This window comes from Stenella coeruleoalba (genome assembly GCF_951394435.1).
Source record: "Stenella coeruleoalba genome assembly, chromosome: 4".
Classification (NCBI taxonomy): domain Eukaryota; kingdom Metazoa; phylum Chordata; class Mammalia; order Artiodactyla; family Delphinidae; genus Stenella; species Stenella coeruleoalba.
The window spans coordinates 25737371-25755887 of record NC_137149.1 but is presented as its reverse complement, the minus strand read 5'-3'; the positions used below and the strand labels follow the sequence as shown (position 1 = coordinate 25755887).

General features: G+C 37.7%; 1 protein-coding gene across 6 annotated transcripts in view; it reads left to right on the top strand.

Annotated features, from left to right (window-relative positions):
• Positions 1 to 18228, top strand: part of UGT8 (UDP glycosyltransferase 8) — a 94381-nt gene extending 76153 nt beyond the window's left edge. For all 6 annotated transcript variants that reach the window (XM_079920183.1, XM_079920180.1, XM_079920182.1 and 3 more), the window contains 4 exons: positions 6205 to 6347; positions 8027 to 8103; positions 10622 to 10841; positions 15352 to 18228. In XM_079920183.1, the coding sequence (XP_079776309.1) occupies positions 6205 to 6347; positions 8027 to 8103; positions 10622 to 10841; positions 15352 to 15715 (804 nt within the window). In that variant the 3' untranslated portion in view covers positions 15716 to 18228. The remainder of the gene's footprint in view (positions 1 to 6204; positions 6348 to 8026; positions 8104 to 10621; positions 10842 to 15351) is intronic.
• Positions 18229 to 18517: the final 289 nt, after the last annotated feature.

Here is an 18517-nt window from a genome sequence, read left to right as displayed (position 1 = left end):
ACCCCCCTTCTCCCATCACCATCTCTGTGTAGGATTCTCTCACAGTCCAGGCATTCTTTGCCTCAGAATGGATGGGGCTGACAAAGGATGCAGTGTTATTGGTGTCTCCACTGCACTGGCCCCCTCTCAAGGCTCTATTTTGTGGGGAGAAAGGAGTAGGTTTGGGTCACAGGCTGCCGTCAGGACAGATCTGGTGCTAACCTCCGCAGCGCAGTCTGTCCCCAGGCTCTGAGCTGTTAAAGATATCCTTAGGGGTCTGTCCACATCCTGATGTCCTCAGAATTAAGCCTAGACAGGATAGAGGGGGGCCTGTACCATCCACGTTTTCATTAGATATTCTTTCATTGATTCTGAAGTGATGATCTTTTAAAAGTCTACGTTTACATTTCTGGAATTGGGATGTGTTTTACATTTGTACAATTAAGAGGAAGTTTTGTTTTTGGATAGGAGGCTTAAGTGTATAAAAAAGGAGAAAGGAGTCGCCCAATGATTGTCTTCTCTGAAAGTCTCAGAATCTGCTCTCTTCTCCTTCTTAGAATATTTTTTCACTATCCTCCGTGTCTCGACATTCACCATGTCAAAATATTACCTGAAGTTATTGGAAGTTTTAAACTCTGGGGGCGTTTGCTGCCCCAGTCTAGCTCTGGTACATCTCTTGGGTCCTGTTCCACCCCCATCTGCTGTCTCACAGGGCCAGGTTACATTACCCGCTCATCCTGAACCGCGCTCCAGGGAGGGAAGTGGGGAGGGGGAAGATGATGTACTTTTCATTGCCTTATTCTTCCAACAACCAAGTCAAGGCATTTGGTGTATAATTACTATAGGGAAAGGAATCTGGCCATACCAGGAAACGCATCATGTGGACCAGGTTACAATTGTTAAAAAAAAAAAAGCAAATATGTTAATGTATAGTATTTGCTTATGATAAATATGTTATCCATATTTCCTTATTATGCTACTTTTTTCCACAAACGGCATAAGACGCCTTCCCTATTTAACTCTACAAGAAGATAAAATGATTATTCTTATTGCAAGGTTGTCTTTTCAAAAGCTATGTATATAAAATTATAGCAAAGTGTAGGTAAGTATCTAAATTGGTTACTTTAATTGCATAGAAATGGAAGTAGTCATGGTAATAAAGTGAGAGAAGCACCTATGACTATTGCTGCTTTCCTGCTCAGTATTTGTTCTATTCCTGTGACGATTTTGCTTTTACTTACATTGTGGAAATGACAGAGTTTTTCCCCTGGAGAATGAGCAGGAAAAACCGTACAGACAGGCTCTGGGTTTGGGCCTGTGATGATGGCTGAGAGCCTGGGAAACTCAGCAGAGCCCGGACCTCCATGCTCTGTTCCTGCCCTGCCATCTAGTGGAGCAGCGAGCGTGCAGTGCTGGCCAATTAAGTATAAAGGACTGAACGCAATTACTAAACTCGTGCGGTACATGATGTGAGGTGTGTATTCTGTACATATATGCACGAGTATCCATAAGAAAAAGTGGTACTACTAACAAATGGCAGTTGATGTGTTTTAAAAAACAAAGTCCTTAAATGAAAAGTATTGAGAAATCTATCACTGCAAATATTAAAATGTATTATAAAAGAGCAGTAAGTAAAACTCTTTGACACGGACACAGGAATGGATGGATAGATCAGTGGAAGAGAATAGAATTTAGAAATTGACTGAGAGGGTGGCATTTCAAATAAATGAGGACAAGATGAAATAATACTCTGTAGTGTTGAGAAGGCTGGCTGTTTGGTTAAAAATAAAGATGGATCCCAGTTTCATTCTTTACTCCAAAAAAAGTCTGGTGAGGAAAGGTTAAAACTTAAAGAAATGAAACTATGTAAAATTACTAAAAAAAAAAAGGTAGAGCTATTTAAAAGATAATCTTAAAGTGGGAAAAGTTTGCTAAATAATTGGAAAATAAACCCAGAGTTCACTTAGGAAAAGGCATTTTATCCTTCTAGCAAAACAAAATAGTTGACAGAAAATTATAAAACAGTAATACTTAAAGGGAAATACTACAGTCAATTCTTAAGTTAAAATCAATTAAGTAATAGTATATTGACAGCATCTAATAGAGTACTATACAGACGACCGAGAGAACAAGAGATGAAAACAATTTGAATTTACGTTTCTCTGATTATCCGTCTGAGGCTAAGCATCTTTCCATGTTTTATGCCGTATGCTCTCCTTCTGTGAAAGAGGTGTTTTCTCATGTTGTTTGCGGGGTTTTTTTCCCTCATTATTTTGTTTTAGGTAGTAATTCTTTGTTTTGTGTGTTACAAATACTTCTGCATCTATTTATTATTCTTTTGCTTTGTAAAATGTCTTTCATACTCTAGAAGATTTTTGTTGTTCTACAGTCAGATCTGTCAGTCTTTTCCTTATGACTTCTGGAGTCTGTGACTGGCCCAGGAAGACCTTCCCCACCCAAATACACGAACATTATCTTTGGGGGTTTTCTTCAAGTACTTCATATATTTTAATTCAATTTAACTTTTTAATCCTTCTGTAATTTGTGTTAGTGGAGGGATCTAACTCACTATTTTTTCTGAATCAGTAGCTGGAGGCCTCCTTTCTCCGCTGATGAAAATGCTGACTTCCTATCTTCCTTCTCCTAATAATGAAGACATGCATTGTGATGGTTCTAGATTCTAGAGTACATTTTAATATCTTGAAGGGTAAACTCTGTTCTTTTTCAAAAATTTCTTGGCCTCTCTTGTACATTTTCTTTTCTAAATGAATTTTAGGCTCAGCTTTTCAAGTTCCATAACAATCCTTTTGGAATGTAGGCTGAGGTTGCATTGAACTTAATTTTATAAAAAATCAGCATCTTCATAACTTTGATGTTTCCTTCCCAGCCCACGTTACATCTCTCCATTTGAATAGATTTTCTTTTTTGTCCTTCGGTAAAATTGTCTTGTTTTCTTTATGTGCATCCTTAGGTTTACTCTAGTCTTAAATATGTATTATTTTTGTTGATATTGTGAGGGTTTTTTTTTTTCAGTCCAATTTTTTAAGTTGGTATTTGCCCCAGGACAGGGGGTTTCTAAAGTACCTATATTTTTAACAGTGGTAAGTTTCTGGAATTGGGATTTTTTTTTTAACATTAATTACATTTATTATGAAGGGGGCGGTTTAGTGAAGAGTTGTTATTAAATCAGTTTATATTTTATAACTGATGGGGTCTTAAATTCCAGAAAATACAGTACATATATATAGAGTTGAGATGCCACCTGGCCTTCCAGCCCTTTGGAGACCTAAGCACACTTTTTGTGAAGTTCTGGTTCCAAAGTCTTCACTATAAGTTGAGCAAATTCTAGATCCCTTCGGCCTCTGGCTCTATGCTACCAGAAGGTCACTGTATCAGCCAAACCCCAAACCCAGCCCCTTCTACGTTCTCATAAAACATGAGTCACACCAGACATTTTCTGAGTTGAGGCTGCAGATTGGCGATCACAGATCACGGGGAGGGGTTACATCCCCAAGCAGCCCAGTGGCCCCTGCCCCTCACTCTCTCTACTCCGACCTCTCACTCCCCTGTTCCATCTCCAGCTAAGGACATGGCAGTGGGGATATCACCTTGGGGCCTCACTCTCCCCTCTAAGCCAAGTGCAGTGTTATCTTCTAAAAATGTTGAGTACTTTCCCTGGAGGGAACCATGATGAATAAAATTTTCTCTATTCCCTTCCATACAAATAAAGATTATATACTTGAATGTATTCTTGTTACGGCTAATGACTATGGTAGGAAAAAAGCTGGAAAAATAGGTTTATGGATTTCATTTTATATCATGCAAAACAAAGAACAAACATGTATACAAAGAGTCAGTTGAAACTCAAAGACCTTTTAAGTCCTCGGGAAACAAAATTTAAATGTTATTCCCATAACGCTTAGTATTTCTGAATGTAAACATTTTGCAAATGCCATCGACCCTGAAATTTTTCTCTTTAGAGAATTGGATAGTAGGTGATAAATTATTTGAAGACAAACCATAGGGAGAAAACACCATATGAATTCAGATTATTCTACTGTGCAGCATTTATATTTGTTCTAAGTATATCTGGCTTAAGACTATACATAAATTGAAAATTCTAAATTGTTTTGTTTTGTTTCTTACTTTGAATCTACAAGTTACGCTGTTAAATTTTCAGCACGTGATAGTCTTGGTAAATGTGGTAGAATATAAGTTAAAAGCTTTAATCCACAGTTGATATATTCTCGATTTCTTTTATATGTTCATAAACAAATAGAGTTTCCTGGAAAATGAGGTGTTTTGATAAGGTTTTCTTCCCTCCCAAATAATTATAGCCTATTTTACTCACTCAGTAGCTGGAAGGATGTACCTCCTTTCCATCATCACTCTTGGTCATATAATGACACTATTCACTAATTCATTTGAGGCATAAAATGTGGTCCCCTCTTTCCTGCTAAGAATATAAGTGTGATAGAGCCAGTTAACACAGATCTCATTAAGTGAGAAAAGGAAAAGAAAAGGGAAAGAAAGCAAAGAAAATAAAGACATAAAGAGGGCTAACATTCCATATAAATACTTAGTATTGAGCTATGTGGTGATGCTATTGCGATGATACTACTTACTGTACTGCTTTTTTTTTTTTTTTTTTTTTTTTTTTTTGCGGTACGTGGGCCTCTCACTGTTGTGGCCTCTCCCGTTGCGGAGCACAGGCTCCGGACGCGCAGGCTCAGCGGCCATGGCTCACGGGCCCAGCCGCTCCGCAACATGTGGGATCTTCCCGGACCGGGGCATGAACCCGTGTCCCCTGCATTGGCAGGCGGACTCTCAACTATTGCACCACCAGGGAAGCCCCTTACTGTACTTCTTACCTCCCAGCTGCAAATCAGATTATGCCAGAAAGTGGTGTGAAATGCAAAGAGCACGGGCGACACAGTCATCTTGGTAACTTCATCCTGAACAAGAGACCTACCGGGTCTGCGAGATATAACAGTGACAGCTCACTCTGCACATTATGAATACACAGTGCGTTTGTCCCGTTTCCATGACTATATTATGGCATAGGTGTTGCCAGTAGACAGCATGTTTGTTTTCCTTACAACAGAATTATGTATTCTTCAAAGTGCTGTGGCTTTATTCATTTTTATATGGGAAACTGAAGCTCAGTGTCTTTGACAAAGACTTATTCAAAGGGATAACTTACCATAAAAAAAGCTGGTGCCTACAGAATAAAATAAAGCAAGGGTGGCATCCCTTAAAACGAACTTCTTTCACCTTCAGTTAAATCAATAATACTGGTAGAAATGTGTTAATGTGTCTTCCTCTGAAATGAGTATTCCTGAAATTTGACAGTTGTCCCTATTTAACATCAGATATGCCATGGCCCCTTATCTATTAGCTGTAGATGGACATGTTTGAGAATTTAGCATTTTCCCACAAAATGAGAGAAAGCTTCTGCTCAGAGATTTCCAGAACCCCTGGATGCCTCACTAGAAAATACGGTACATATATATAGAGTTGAGATGCCACCTGGCCTTCCAGCCCTTTGGAGACCTAAGCACACTTTTTGTGAAGTTCTGGTTCCAAAGTCTTCACTATAAGTTGAGCAAATTCTAGATGCCTCATAGAAATATGCATGATTTCTATTCTGTGTGAGTTGAAGAGATAATTAGAGAAATAGTAAAACTTGTTAGGCCTATGGATGTTTGGAATTATTAGCTAATTCCTTCTCTTTCTCAGTCATTAATACAGTATGCTCTTCAGAAATGAAAATTATCAAACTTAGACCAAGATAAAATCAGCCCACTCCTAAAATAAAAGTCTCCCTGGGTGGGTGTGGGGGGGTGGTAGTTAATGTCTTTGTCATGTGTCTAATCTTTCACTTATGTCCTCATACAAATTTATCTCTGACCGTATTTTAAACATGAGTTTCAATTTTTTGTTTTTTACTTCTGTCTGAGCTCTTAGGTCATTAATTACTGATTTTTTGTTGTTGTTTTTTGATCTTAACCAAATTAACTACCTGCCCTCCTTATTTTAGTTAGCATTATTCAGTGAAATATTTTTTTAAAAAAGCAGTTATCTAAAGGAAAATATTATATTATCTTCACTATTTAATTGTTTAAGAAAATTATCTGAAGGCTTTTTAAAAACTGAGCTGTGATGACACTGATTCTGAGCTGTGTTACTCCTTCATAAAATTAACTGCCACATTTTGATTTGCAGGATCTCCAAAGGTGGGTCAATGGTGCTAATCAACATGGCTTTGTCCTGGTATCTTTCGGAGCTGGTGTCAAGTATCTGTCAGAAGACATTGCTAACAAACTGGCAGGAGCTCTGGGGAGACTGCCCCAAAAAGTGATTTGGAGGTAAGGTAATAATATAGGTTGTTTCTTCACTCTTGATTTCCATATCCTCTTACTTAGCCCGCAGGTCTGAGTAAAGCACAGCCCATTGATTCCCTGGCAATATTAGCAGGATGCCTTTGACTTTTCATTTTGTTTCTTAGTGTATCGAAATCTAGGGATTAACTTATATAATACTCTGTGATGGTTAAAAAGACATCTAGCCCATAGCATAAAAAGAAGATCTGATGCACAATGATGTATTCTTGTGATGGGTGCATTTTTATGTTACCCTCATTTACCCTTCTATTATTTATTATCACTTAAAAATGTGTAATTGCATGCATTTCTGTATACTCCTTCAAGTCAGTGTTGGAATGAGGAAAAAATGATGGATGAATGATTAAATTGGTAAAATATTTCATGGAACCTTTTGGGCTCCCACTTTGTCTATAAATACTTCCGATTTCCTTTATCCAAGAGACCAGGCCTTTAAAAATACAGTAACTTGGGCTTCCCTGGTGGCGCAGTGATTGAGAGTCCACCTGCTGATGCAGGGGACACGGGTTCGTGCCCCGGTCCGGGAAGATCCCACATGCTGCGGAGCGGCCGGGCCCGTGAGCCATGGCCGCTGAGCCTGTGCGTCCGGAGCCTGTGCTCCGCAACGGAAGAGGCCACAGAATTGAGAGCCCTGCGTACCGCAAAAAAAAAAAATAAATAAATAAATAAATACAGTAACTTGCCAGTTAATGCTAGTCAAAACAGACCCCACTTCTTCCTGGAGGCACTGCCAACATGTGTCTGTCTCTGGAGTTTCTAACGCAGTGTCTAAACTTGGATCTGGACACTTATTGTGTATTTACTTAGTACCTGTCCCCACCATTGGGCTCTAGGGATACAGCAGTGATCAAGGTCAGCCCCAGTGTCAAGCCATTACAAGTAGGCTCTGAGTAATAGGGGTTTTTCCTTTGTAACAACTGTGGGAGGATTAGCTCCTCCTTATCCTGGCTAAGCTATGAAATGGATACATATTTTATTCCAATGGTTTAAGTCTTCTCCCTTTGGATTCCAGTCCTATTGGATTTCTTCTATTAGGCTTAATCCAGAAAGTGCCCCTTCTACTTTATTTGGAACAGTTTTGTATCTGCTTATTTCAAACTCTTGCCATTCTCTCAGTTGATAAGCACTGTATGGTTTATCTTTCAAAGATCAAGGCAGGAAACAGCCTAATTATGTCCTTTGCCCCACAGAACTGTCTCTGGGGCCCAGCTAGAGAAGAGTACTTCCTGCTTTCTTCCAATTCTCAAGCCTTCCCTCAGTTTCGGGGTGTCCAGATGGGAGCTATTGACTGCCCAGTGGTGGCCCTTGCTGGTCGTTCCTGTTTCACCTTCTAGCTGGTAGAAAATCACTTTCTAGCATAGGGTCATTTGGTTGCTATGTCCCCCATCTCTGTGGATAGGGGAGGAGAGCTGAAGGAAAATAGATCTCAGTATAATCAGAGTGTTTCTTATTTATCCCTCAGTCAATGAAAATGTGAAAAAGAAACTGAAATTTTTGTTGTTACTAAAACATTTCTTCCCTCTTAAGAATGTCAACGAAAGATCATGTAACATTTATTTTAAATCCAAAAATTTAACCAGAGAGTTCACACAAGGAGTAAAGTGTGATTTTTTGGAAGATTCACAGTCTGTTGTAAATTTCAGGTTTTCTGGAACCAAACCAAAGAATCTGGGAAACAACACCAAGCTCATAGAATGGTTACCACAAAATGACCTGCTTGGTAAGTCAGTGACATGTGGGTGCTTACTTGGCTTTTAGATTTTAATTGTGTAAATGTGAGTTTTACACTCGAGTGGCTTATACAATACATGTATGGTGTATGATAGAATCATTATGTTATCTAGTGCGTTAAGTCCTGGATTTCAGACCAACAAGTCAAACCTTTAGTTATTGGCAAATAATTTTAAAGTATAATCATGTAGGCCTATAAATTAAAATTTTTAGACCAGTCACAAATTTTAATTTTCTGAAAAATATACTTAATACTATATAAGCTAGTGGTGAGTAAAGTTATACCTAGTTATGTCGATCAGCTAAAAGTAGTAAAATTAAAACAGTGAAAACTTAGATTTATGTTATAGTTTTACTACAGATGTATCCAAGAACCCAGAGAAATTTGAAATTATTCATTTGTTTGAAACCACAGAGAAGCAGAAAGCCAAAATAACAGTCAACTTACTTTAACTTTACTTGGATTATCTGCCTAGATTTTACCCTAAATCACTGGGCACTTTTGAACACATTATTTCTTTTGATTTATTTATTTCTTGGGGTTCTGATCCTCAACTCAAAATTAAAATACCAATTATATGCATATCTTTTAAGATATCTGAATCTGAATCTAATTCTGTTTAATAAGCACAGATAGTAAAATGTAAATTGTTTTATTCATTAAATCTCTAGGAAAATATAAGGCCATATTATTCTTTAAGATATTACTTATTAAGGAAATTATAAAAATGTTACTGATTTTGGCAGTATCGACCATCATTTGTTCAATAATACTAATCTAACAGATTATGTAAAAGTAGCTTTAAGTTATATTCTTAAAAATAGACTTTTAAAGAATATCTTTTAGAAGCTAAATTGACCCCCTAAAAACCTGCAAATTGAATTTTGTAACTAAAAAACAGTAAGTATATAGATAAATAATTCCTTTTGTTTAGTTTATTATGTTATTCTGTAAATGGTAAAACTGAGAAAAAAATAACAAGACAGTTTACCTTTTTTGATGTTTGTATTTTTTTTCTTTTTTATGTCTTTACTATTATGACTTCAGATTCCATAGAAGGTAGGAAGGAAGCAGTAAATTTAAATAAGATATCTTGACCATCAGCCATCTCATTTCAGCAGGGGCACAGCCGTCTGGGAGCATCTAAATTGGTCTTATGGGTTTTTTTCTGCGAGGCTCTACAGCGAGGTGTAGCTACACCCAGAGGCCCTCCTCAAGTTCACATCTCTTCTGGGTTCCTCAGAATCTCAGCTCTCTGCGTTTTCTGACATTAGCATCCTTTTTAACTCTAGCCATGACCTTTGTGGGTCCTCTGTTCGTTTCTAACTATGCTCAGAAGATTCCTCCAGGATGAAAAGCAGGAACCAAGTCAGTGTCTCTCCCCTCCCCTCCTCTCATGACACTCCCCCCTGCTCTCCATACACCAGCTCTGCATTATTTTTCACTGCTGGGCTTGGTGATAATAAAGTTTTGTTTAAAGAAAAAGGGTTGGTTCTACTACTGAAAAGAAAGTTTGAAATCCACTGCGAGGGTAGATCCCTTAGTTGGGCTGAGTTGAGAAGCCGCTTGTGGGTCAGAGCAAGAGACACTGAGTGACCAGCCTGCTAGATGTTGAGGTGGGAGAGTCCTGGAGCCCCATTGAGACCCAGGTTCACACACAGAGTTCGTTTTTTTACTTGATGTATGTTTATCTTAAATGTTTGTGTTTTTGCAAGCTATAATTCCTTTCTGGCCATAGAGCACCTATCCTGAGTGCAGTGTTTCTTTGTCTTACACTTTTTATGCAAAACTTTCTGCTCAGAAGGAGATCTGGATTTTTAAATACCTCATTAATTTTGATGAATTATCTCTTTTATCTCCATGACAGCTAGATGTTACGTGATGTCCCATCTCTTACAACTAACTTTTGTAACTGTCTGTCCCTACATGTTTTTATACCTAAAATGTAAAATCAGACCCTAAGATTGTGTAGCACAGGTGCTGATATGACTTGAATGTTGTAAATGCTAAGCACCATACAATGTTCCTCTTTGGGTAAGCACAGAAACTCTTCATGGACATCTGGAATCCAGCCCCACATTTTTACATATTTTTTTTTAATATAGATAAATGCTTGAGTAGCCAGAAAGTGAGTGTGTTTACTAGAATGTGATTGCCCCCTGGTACTTTTTGTCATTTCTTGCTTTCATTGATATCCTGTTAATTATTGGCCGTTTGAATGCAGTTGATATTTGTGTTTTGGGAGAAGATATTATGATATAATTCTTAAAGTTATAAATATTAGCTTAAAAATGGCTTTTAACTGATATATGTAAATCAGATAATTATGTATATAACAAGCATCGTAATTGGTATAGAGCAGTAATCTGTGAAACTGTGCCTTTAAAAATCCTATATCTGAAATGTATGTTTATTATAATATCAGCTTTTAAGAAATTTCTGGAAAATCTCTTCCTAGAACAATACACAATATTCTAAGTTGTTTTCTTTTTTAATCCTTCTTTAGGGCATTCAAATATTAAAGCCTTCCTGAGCCATGGTGGTTTGAATAGTATTTTTGAAACTATGTATCATGGTGTTCCTGTAGTGGGAATCCCACTCTTTGGAGACCATTATGATACTATGACCCGGGTACAGGCAAAAGGTATGGGGATACTGCTAGAATGGAAGACAGTTACTGAAGGAGAGCTGTATGAAGCACTAGTGAAAGTTATCAATAATCCCAGGTAAGGTTTCAATTAATATTAAAGCAGATGAAATATATATACCACAGCACATTGTCAATAGCTGATTATTGCCAGTAGGTTGTCAATAAACCAATTATAGAAATATCCTTTAGATTCCTGTGTATAATGCCTTGTGCCTGTTTCTGTCATTTGGAAAATAGAAATAGCAATCATTTGGCCAGCCTTGTATGACCTTGAATAATATTCTACCAAGGTTCGACAAACTAAGGAAAAACTACCATGGGAACCATTGGATCCCTACTGTGTGTCCATTTTTGTGTCCTTTATCTCATTTTGATGCTCATAAAACTATATATCACCGTTCTCCTTATTCATATTATAGAGATGAGGCACTTGAAACTCAGAGAGCTTATGTAATTTGCCCATAGTTACAAAGCTATTAGAGTAGGAATTTGAACCAGGACTGTCTGATTCCAAAGCTGGTGCTCTTGATACTGCCTGGTGCTGGGTTTCCCTAGTGCGGGGCGTCAATGAAATGCCGAGATTTTTTTACTCAGGTGAATGACTAGTCAGAATCTTTATTTTATTTTTTTTCTTAAATTCTTGATGTGTCTTGAGTTAACCCAGTTCACAACTGAGCCTGAAAGAGTAGAGAGTTGGCCTGTGTAGTTTTAAAACAAAGCAACACTATTTCCCATTTTTACGTGACATTTAATTGATCTTGCCTTTCAAATGGCATTAATGTCTGAAGAGTGTGAGCTTCTTCTGTTTATACCCAGGGTAGATGGCATAACAGTAGACTGAGAAACACTGCCATATTCTAAGAAACAACCAACAATAAGAACAATTCTTTCCTATAAAGCGATGTAGCTTTTAGGTAAAAGGCTGGGTTCAAGTGCACTGCAGTTCATTATGCTGTCTTATGTGGGCTTGGAGGTGGCCTTCGTGTGCTGACCCCTTAGAGGATCCAGTGTCTCGGTCACAGCTCTTGGCACTTGGATCAGTATGTTTGCTGATCTGAGGTACCTGACTGTGAGATCCCTTCATCTGTGTTCTGTAGCCTTTCTTTTAAAAGTCTAGTGTTTTTCAAAATGTGATGTTCTTATGGAAGATGATATGTATCATACAGGCTTTTAAAGGAAGATTTGTACAATGCAGCCCTCAAGTAGAGTTTGTAGAGAGATAGTGGCAGAGCTGCCAAGATTGGGTCGGTTATGCAGAAAAAGCAAAAGTCTGGATCATCCACACAAAATCAGTCTGGCTGTGTTCTGTGAGGTGTAAAAGGGGCCAAATCAGAGACCAAATCAGAGTCTTAGTTCACACTGCGATTAAATCCCAGCTATGCCATCTTCAAGTATACATATGTGCTTGATTTCAAACTAGGTTTTATTTTGTTTAGTGAATAAATTTATATTCTTCCACAAAGTATCCATATAAGATAAATAATTAGTTATTTGCATATAACCCTTGAAAAGTTTAAATATTTAACTAAAGCCTTTTGCACATTCAGGGTAGGAAGATGTCTTTATTCATTGTAAAAATGACAATGATTCAGGTAGTATGTTCTTTGCTAAAAGTAATTATATGTAAACTTAAGGCATTTATCTTTTTTGTTTCAAATACATGATAATGTTCCATATTTAACATGCCATAAGTCTTGAAAAGGCTGATTTGATTCACTAATATTGTGTCTAAGATAGTCTAGTTTAAACCAATAGTGCTAAAGAAGTATCACTTATTTCTTTTTTACTCAACTTGAACCATGTCTTCCTTCTTCCCATACTAGTTGTTTGGGTTTATTTACTGAAAGCTATTGCTTTTGTTCTTTGGAAGGAGTTCTTTTGAATCTGGAGATTTTATTAAAGCAAGTTGTAGAGAAAGATGGGTAGTTAATCCTTATGAACTTAACACATATCCAGCCCTTGGTTATTACTTTTTTTTTTTTTTTTTTTTTTTGTGGTACGCGGGCCTCTCACTGTTGTGGCCTCTCCCGTTGCGGAGCACAGGCTCCAGACGTGCAGGCTCAGCGGCCATGGCTCACGGGCCCAGCCGCTCCGTGGCATGTGGGATCTTCCCGGACCAGGGCACGAACCCGCATCCCCTGCATCGGCAGGCGGACTCTCAACCACTGCGCCAGCAGGGAAAGCCCAGTTATTACTTTTGATAGGAGACACTTTCCCTTTTGTAAAATAAAATGTGCAAGTCACATGAGCCCCTTACAAGGTAATTTGTTTTATTAAAAGTAATTTTATCCAAGACATTCGAAAGGAGAGTTTAGAAGTGGCCTTAAGTGACCATTTTAATCACACTGTTCTTTTTTTTTTTTCCCACAAACTTTATATTCCTACTGGTAGAAATTTTGGGTTGTCAAGCAAACTATGCTGAAAGGACAATGCCACTTGCTACCTCTGAAAGGGGGAATCTTGGAAAATGGGGCCGGGCAGTGACTTTATGAGTCTGCTCTTGGGGAGAAGTAAAGGTCTGAGCGATGAGGCCCTACTCCATACTCACGTAAGCTGAGGCAGGTAAGGACTGGTTCTGGACCAGTGAGCCTATTGGAATTTCATAGGTGGCAATGAAGCCAGAGTCCCTGCAGAAGGATCTTTGTCACATGCAGTCTGTTTAATTATCTCTAGAGAATGGGCCATAGTCTCATGACATTAAGGTACCTGAGGACCAAGATTGTTTTTAATCCTCCTTCTATGTTAAAATAGAAGGTTGAATTTCATTTTCTAAGATACCATGTTTCACTTCCGTATTTTAAAGATGCCCTTTTGTCCTGTAAGAATTTTCTCACAAAACAGAGTAATCAAAAGTTTCTAATTTACCTTTTGCCATTGATTAGAAATGATGATAGATTACAAAGCAAGGCCTCTTAGTAGTACAAGGAATATTACAGGGATGGCCTCTTAATATTTGGGTGAGGTTTTACACTTTTAAACCAACTGGGTTTATTATATAACAGTAATTTTGTTGTAAGGCTAGGATGACACAGAAAATGGGCTTTTTCTTTAAAAAAATTTACTTATATAAGTATTCAAAATACAAGAAAACAATTAACAACAGTTTACAGTGTTCTATAGTTTTTTCACAAACTTTTCAACACAGGGTAGACAGTATGGCTTAGGAGAAAGATCATGGACCCTGGGAGGCAGGAAATTATGGCCATGAGGGCAGTCTTTTGTTTTTGTATTTGTTTTTTTGTGGTACGCGGGCCTCTCACTGCTGTGGCCTCTCCCGTTGCGGAGCACAGGCTCCGGACACACAGGCTCAGCGGCCATGGCTCATGGGCCCAGCCGCTCCGCGGCATGTGGGATCTTCCCGGACCGGGGCACGAACCCGTGTCCCCTGGATCGGCAGGCGGACTCTTAACCACTGCGCCACCAGGGAAGCCCGAGGGCAGTCTTTTGGATGATCTTCCCACCATCAGTCTCTTCCTTTCTTTAATCCTATCCCTGAAGCTCTGGTTTAAAGCCAGTCTCTCTGATTTAATGGTCTTTGATTCTAAGAACAGGGCTGCATATCTTGTCATTCTGAACACACGTGAAGGAGACTCACGTTCCAGTCTAATTTCCAGCCAAACACCCCTGTGCTACATACTCTTTCCAAATAAGTTTGTTCTGGGCATACTCTTGCCCTCCCACCTTTATTACTTAGTTCACACTCTTCTCTTGGCCTAGCAAGTTTTCACATGTCCAAACTTTTGTTCCTGTATAAGGCACAGCTCGAGGGCCACACCCTCCATGATGTGTTTTGTAATCCTTCCATGTGGAAATTATTTCTTACGTTTGAACAATGCAAACTCTAACCAGAGATCCATGCTCAAAGGGGCTTTGTGCCAAAGATTGGCATAGAAATGTACAGTTAAATATTTTTGATCCTCTTTAGCTGATTTTTATCAATCATTTAAGAGTGTTCTCTTTATATGTATGTACATACATATACATGTATGTATCTCTACTGCATATAATGTCACTCACATATGGCTTCATAGTGTTTGTCAATTCCTTTTCATCTGTTTACTAAATATAATAATCTCACTCTGTCAGCTAGTGCTATTTTAAATCAGAACAGAATTAAATGTCACTACTAAAAGGAAATGGTGTTGGGACAAAATTCTGCATTTTTTCCCACCGTCCCTCTGTTTTAGAATCTAATAAATTCACTCCTCTTCCTGGTTGAGACTCATTGATTAATAGTATTTAAAAGCATATGAAGAGAAGGATTACGTGTATATAAGAGGCATGGTCTAGTGTAGAAGGAGCATGGGATTTGGAGTCAGAAAAACTTGAATTTGAATCTCAAATTTGTAATCATGGTCAGGTCACTTGGTCTCTCTGATTTTCATTTTCCTTATCTGTGTAAAATTTATTTTACTGTGTTAGTATAAGGTAATGTGTTGAAAGCACTTATCACAGTGCCTGGCACATACTAGGTACCTAATACAGGATAGCTATTTTTATTATTTTCCCCATTTTTAACTTTAGGGAGTTATGATCCTGAGCCTTGTAGCTACATGATCATTCTGTGTCTTACCTCCACCTCATAGCTACCGTCAGAGGGCTCAGAAGCTTTCAGAAATCCACAAGGATCAACCTGGGCACCCTGTCAATCGGACTGTCTATTGGATCGATTACATTCTGCGTCACAATGGAGCCCATCACCTACGTGCCGCTGTCCATCAAATCTCTTTCTGTCAGTATTTTTTACTGGATGTTGCCTTTGTGCTTTTGCTTGGTGCTGCCTTGTTTTACTTCCTCTTGTCCTGGGTCACAAAATTTATCTACAGTAAAATCAAAAGTTTGTGGTCTAGAAATAAGCATAGCACAGTTAATGGACATTACCATAATGGAATCCCCAATGGCAAGTATAAAAGAAATGGCCACATTAAACATGAAAAGAAGGTGAAATGAGCCAACAGCCCCACCTGATAGTAACAAATCTGTTCAGTCATTGAATTTTTATTGCTATAATTTAGTCTAACAACTACTAAAAGGAAAACATCAGTAAACAATTCTAACACTCCCTTATCTGATCTTACTAATGAAATTCTGTGGAATTAAGATGGCTGTAAAAAGCACAGACCTAAAATGCAAAAATGTATTTTATGCGAATACTGATGCAGAGAGTTTTGGCACTGAACCTTTTAGAAGCCTTAATTATTTAAATCAATTAAGTGACCGTGTCAGACTTTAGTTTTAAGTCTTGATATATGTGTGTCCCAGATAAGGAATGGTTTCTTTTCTCTTAAAAAAGATTTGTTTGTATATGTATGTGTGTGTGTATGTTTCCTAATTAAGATTATTTCAGCCAGCTGCTTGTTACATTTGTTAACGGTACAACACGTTCAAGAATGAAATAGAAGGACGGTTAGGATCCAAACGTTTCTCTTCTAGAATTTCATATATGGGGGCTCAGAACACTACCATGAAAGAACACTTTTCCCTCAAAACTGAATGCAGAGGAAGAAAATGAAAAGGTAGATGACACCGGTTTTTGTACTTTTAGGGTTTTTTTGTTTATTCATTTTAGGTTTTTTGTTTTGTTTTAGTTTTACTTTTCTTACAGACTGTGGATACTTCTGGGGGAAAAAACATACAATTAAGTAAATGTATAAATTGGTTGTCACATTTTACTTCTATTTTCTCCCTACCAATAATTTGCCTCTGGGAGAATTTTATAGTTTTTTTTCTATTTCATTTTAATGAATAACAGTATGTTAAATGTATAATTAAAACAAAGCAACAAAGCTCTGACTTTTGTTCAGAGTACTGAAGATTACTGCTTCTATGGCATCTTTAAACAGGGTTGTTATTTGAATGTTTTGTAACTGTTTGATGGCTTTTCTGTAATGTAATTTTTGAATGTTCAGGTGTGGTATTTCCAAAGTTTTAACTTTAAAAAACCACCTCCTTCATCCTATTTTGTTGTCTGGGCCACACAGTCTGTTACATAGGTGCCAACATTTAATTCTTTTCATTGGAACATTTGCTTTTCTCCATATTGGTACCTGCTTTGTCTGAGAGGTTTGAGATCTGGTTACCAAGTCAAACTTTACATGTTATACAGAAGTGACAGAGAAATTGTACTACTTGTTTGTGAAAATGAGTTCCCACTCCCCTCCTCACTGCCTTCACCCTCACTTCAATCCATTGTGGCTGACATGGGACAGGAATAGTATTCATTTGAGGATAGGGGTACAAGTCACAGACATCACAAAATCAGGACCTCCCAACTGAACCGTTCACTTGCTGGCAACTACGAGTTTATTCCCTGTCATTCTGTTTACTTAGCATTTGCACTACACATGTTGAGTGTATGCTTTATTTATTTGTAGTTTGACATCTTATGTCTGACAGCTGACAGTAGAAAAATACAGCATCTACCTAATGACGTTCGCTAACATGGGAAGAGTTGTGAAAATTCTAGAATGCTTAAATCCTTATCATACACTATGACATACAACTTCATCACACTCCCACCAGGAGCCACTCTCCTGTACTTAGAAATAATGTCACAAGTAGTTTTCTAGTGTACAATGCAGGCAAATATATTGCTGTCTGAATACTTGAAGAAATGGTATTACACATATAAGCCTATTAGTTATACCTTTTCACAATCTTATAGTATTGCCGTTAAAAGGGAAAAAAGACACAGGCAATGAATGGTGGGATGGCAACAGGACTTAGAGTGTATGAATGAGTTGATTTTGCTTTTTTGGAATTGGATAAAGGTGACAGTAGGCATTCACTGGATGATTAAGCATAAATTAATCTCCACTGTGATAAAAACTTAAACAATAAACATTATTTAAAAATAGAGAAATGTTGTTGGAATAAAATTTTTATTCAGATTTTATTTCACAATATTATGTAAATCCATTATAAACATGTTTCTGAGACAGGTCTCCCAACCTTTATATGTGTATATGAGTGTGAAAACAGTGTTACATGTGAGAATTTTTTTAAATTATTATTAAACAGAGGTATTTACCTTACAAGTACATCAACATGGATCTTAAAATTGTCCCATAATTAAGAATGTTAAGTGTAGGTATTTACTGATCATTGTTGTTTTTTTTTGTTTTTTGTTTTTTTTTAGTAAGCTTATTGTTAGCCAGTTTTGGTAAATAGAGTGATTTTAAATTTTCCACGCTTGGGCTAGATTCTCTAATAAAGTAAAGTTTTCAAGAAGGTATTTATTCATTTATTTTTTAAAAAGAACCTCTGCAAGTATTTCTGTCGCTGGTCATCATATCAAATGCAAATGAGAATTAAGACATCAATCGTTTTTCCTCTAGAGCCATAACTTTTAATATCCCTCCACATAGACGTAGAGGCAGAATTTGAATGTCCGGGATTGAAGGGGAGTGGTGTTTAGGTTAAAGTGGTGGTTTATGATTGAAATTGGAGAAAGCTAGAGATTCTCTCTTGAGGATGTAGACACTTTGTATTACAATCTGGGGACATTCTCAGACTCCCAAATACAACATTGATACCTTCTGGCAAAGTCTCTGGTGGTGGTTATCAACTTAGGTTTGGGAGTACTGTCCTTAATGAATCGCCTCTGAACCTTACCTATCCAACAACTTATTGACCACATCTCCTGCTAGATTGTGATACACAACACCCCTCTCCAACTGCTGAAATCCACCACGCTAGATCCACAGAGGACTCCAATTCAGAAAAACCTATTCAGGTGATCTGCTATCTGCC